This window comes from Humulus lupulus, chromosome 7, assembly GCF_963169125.1.
Source record: "Humulus lupulus chromosome 7, drHumLupu1.1, whole genome shotgun sequence".
NCBI lineage: Eukaryota > Viridiplantae > Streptophyta > Magnoliopsida > Rosales > Cannabaceae > Humulus > Humulus lupulus.
Window position 1 is genome coordinate 128036322 of NC_084799.1, and position 3955 is coordinate 128040276.

At 44.0% G+C, this 3955-nt stretch overlaps 1 protein-coding gene across 1 annotated transcript; it reads left to right on the forward strand.

Annotated features, from left to right (window-relative positions):
• The first annotated feature begins 1574 nt into the window (after window positions 1-1574).
• LOC133792180 (predicted GPI-anchored protein 58) lies at window positions 1575-2407 on the forward strand. The gene is made up of 2 exons (XM_062230095.1): window positions 1575-1788; window positions 2049-2407. Exons 1-2 carry the CDS (start codon window positions 1575-1577, stop codon window positions 2405-2407), a joined length of 573 nt encoding a protein of 190 aa, XP_062086079.1.
• Window positions 2408-3955: the final 1548 nt, after the last annotated feature.

Below are 3955 nucleotides of genomic sequence, written 5' to 3' on the forward strand. Positions count from 1 at the left end.
GCCCAGAAACTTTCAGACATCTACACTCGGTCACCCGATAGCTCTCATCTTTGGACTTCAATCTTTACCCGAGTAAGTTTTACGAACTTTCTTGTCCTTTTTATTGCTATTCGAAACTGCCTTATGCGTGTTTTTATTTCTGAACCCCTTCATGTTCTTGGCCAAAAATATATGGGGATTGTTTGCATGTTGATAGATGAGTAATAGGGTAGTGAAATATTGTTTCATATGAGTTAGGAGCCAGTTTGGTAGTCAAGATTGTAGATTTAGGGCGTAAAATCGAAGTAAAAATTCGATTTTTAAGCTAGGTGAAAAACTGGGTTTTTCTCGCCCCTTCAGAGTCGAAAAAGTTTTTTCTCAAAAAACTTTTTACTTCTGCTTTTCAATCTGTTTTTCAAACTGCTCGTATAGAACTTAGTGTTTCTGTTAGAATGATGCTGGTCGTATACGCGAGCAACGTTATTCCAACTTTCAATATAAGCTTTCAAGTTGTGTGTCTTATCTCCTCCTTTCTCTGTTCGCAACTTTCATGCAAGATCCGTGGGGAGGAGAAAGACCCATCGACGACAACTTATTGGCTCATCTGCTTGAGGATGAGGAGCAACCATCATCGCTGATGCCTAACATTCCATTTTCTCGTGCCACTTTAAACACTCCATCTGTCCTTATTCAAAATATGGCTCGAGCTAAAACTACAGCCCAGAAAAAGAAAACTCCCAATCCTTCAAATCAGCCTGCTCCTCAGGCTGAAATTCCCTCGACCAGTGGTCGAGCTGAAAATATTCTTGACCCAAATATCCAAACTCACGCTCAGCCCCGAAATGCCATTCAACCAGATGTTGAGTGGTATTTAGTACCCGAGAGCTGAGTGACGATCATGATGATCGCCAACTACATCAAGAAGTATGGACTCACGGGGGTAACATTAGTTCGACCCAACCAAGATCAACGGACGAACCTGCCCAGAGGCGCCTTCAGCGCCTGGTCAAGGTACCACATTGAGGCAGGGGCTACCTTGCCTCTTCATTCATTTTTCCAAGGGGTGGTCAACTATTTTGGAGTTGCCCCTTTTCAAATAACTCATAATGGGTATAGAATGCTTGCTACACTCTATATCCTTTACAGCCACAAAAAATGGCCCGTGCCAACTCTTCATGAGGTTAACTATTTGTTCGACCTCAAATCCAACCCCAACCAAGAAGGTACGAGGTTCTTTCACTTTTTCCACCAGGAGACTGGACACACCTTCTTGACTGACACCACCCACATATCGAATGTCGGGAGGTACTACCAAGAGTATTTCCTTACGACCGACATGATCGCGAACAATTTGGCCTTTGCTCAAGGAGGTAAAACCTTTGTACCACTGGCTGTTACTCTTTATTTAGTGTTTCCTCCACATGTTCTTAGGCTTTTAATGCCTTTCAGGCCCATGGCTGCGACCAGACCCAACTCCAGACATGGAGTTGAGATCAACCCTCTTGGCCAGTATGACTGACGTGGAGAAAAGCGTCAAACATCTGGTCACAGAGGCTAACCTTAGGTTGGTCGGCCTTTTGGCCCTTCACCAGGACATGAGGGAGTCAACAACGGGGAGTGATACTAGTGGAGAAGTTCCCAAGCAGCACCCAGACGTGGAACAAACTCCTCTGAGGAGGGCCACTGGAGTAACAATCAGGGAACCTTCCAGCACCCCGCGGGCTTCCGCTCCCCCTGTCTCAAAGGGAAAAGGGAAAAAGAAAGCTACTGAACCCCTTGAGCCCCTCAATGAATCTTCAGACGAGAACGGTACTGATCTCTCGCTCTTAGATAGCTTGCCAATTCCATGTCACTTATTTGACAGGGACGGCAATTTTAAGTACGGTCCAAATTTAGATTCATCCTTCTTAATGCCAGAGAGTGAGTATAAGACTAGTAAAGTTTATAATGTAGCGACCAATAATGATAGCTCGGGTATTTCACTTACAATTTTTTCTGTTTATTTTCCTGACATGAAATATTTACTTGTTTATACTATCTCACTACTCGAATGTTTGCTTCTGTTTCAGATATGGACTCCGAGTGCGTGTTCGACATTTACAGCGCCCCCGAGGCTCCGGCAACTCCCTCGAGCAAAAAGAAAACAAGCAAGAGGCATCCTGGGGAAAGCAGTAAAGTGCCTCAGGCTAAGAAGCCTCGCACTGCACGCGTCCCGAAGGACGGACCCTCAGCCAATGCAACTCCACCACCTTCTCCCCATGAGCAGCAGACTCCCCCTGCTCCTGCCGGGTCTACTCCATCTCCAGCAGCCCCAACTGACCAGACTCAGCAGGCCGGTCATGCTTCCACTGGGGGCAACATAACTAGTCGCGCCTTCAGATCGGTCAAGGACAGAGTCGCAAAAATTGTGAAGCACGACTGCTGCTGAGAGGCGATGGCCGCAACTGAGGCAATGGATGTCGACCAGATCCTAACCCACGCTTTAAATGAATTTGCTAGTGTAAGTTATTTTTTCCTGTGGAGATGACTTCTTGCGTACTTTACCGTCAGTCTAATCTTTGCTCTAATCGTAGGCATTTCTGACCCTTACTGTCAGCCGGCTATGCTCGGGTACTATCACTGAGCGGTCTAAATTCTTGGAGCAACAACATGCCGACGAACTCAAAGCTACCGAAGCGAAATATGTTGAACAGCTTGCAATGGTGCTCGAGGAGAAGAACAAACTGGCTAAGGAGTTGAAGGAGAAGCAAAATTCTCTAGATAAAGCCGTCGAGCAGAGGGATAAGTTCAAGGATTCTAACCGCATTAACTACCACGAGGCTAAAAAGCTCGAGCAGGAGTTGATCGCGAGCAAGGAGGAGACTACAACCTTGGAGGGCCGGATTGAGAAGCTTGAGAAAGCCAATGCCAGCAATTTGGAAAGGTACAAGAACGCCACAAGTAAGTTTTTTTATGACTTCTAGAAACACAACCAAGGGGCGAACTTTAACTACCTTCCCGAATGCGCAAGGCAAGCCGAGCTAGCCCGCTGTGCTGCTCGACTGGCAGAGGAGGAGAGGGCAAGAGTACCTGCTTCGCCCGAAATCTCCTTGGCGACTGGCATGGACGGGGCGAATAATGAAACTGCAGATGTCATCAATCAGGGCCCCCCTCAAGATCCTCCGACCCCTTAGTCTCTTTCTTTTAATATTTCAAGTACCCTACCTACGGATCGTAATGTAAAGACATTAATTTTTTATTGTTGCATGGGCAGCTATTTTCCTTTTAATCAGACAATTACATCCGAGCAGTAGTGCTCGCGGTGTAAAGTAATTCGTTTTTGATATTATAACACTCTTTTATTTTATTATAATATCCGTTCGCATGACCGAACTTAGCATAACACTTTGGATTGATTTATCAAAATATAAATTTTGAAAAATACTCTAAGTACCCTAGCATGCTTTCACTTATTTTGCTCATGTGTTTACATACCTTTTAATGATATGCTTTGCTTACTTGTACCTTATATGCCCCCCAAGTGATCGAGGAGCTTTAGGTCCTTGGTCACTTTCCTTGACCGGAACCTGTTCGAACATTATTGCACATAGCAATATAATAATTATAATACAGCAAAACAACACACATAATGAGCAAATACTGTTAATAAATACAATAATTGGCAAGAAATGACTGGCTGCGCATAGTCCCTTATATTTCTCATAATAAATGGACTAAACATGTTTGTATGAGTGATCAATAAGATCTTACACTTATAAGCGATCAATCATATAAAATGACCAACCCTTTTTCAAAACTTGTAAAAAGTAAAATTAATACAAGCCAATTCTTTAAGAAGAATTGTTTATTGGAAATACTTGCGTAGGTGTTCTTCATTCCAATAGCAAGGAACGAGATCTCTGTTTAAGTGTGCAAGTTTATAGGTGTCTGGATGAAGGACTTCGTCAATCTGGTATGGCCCTTCCCAATTAGGTCC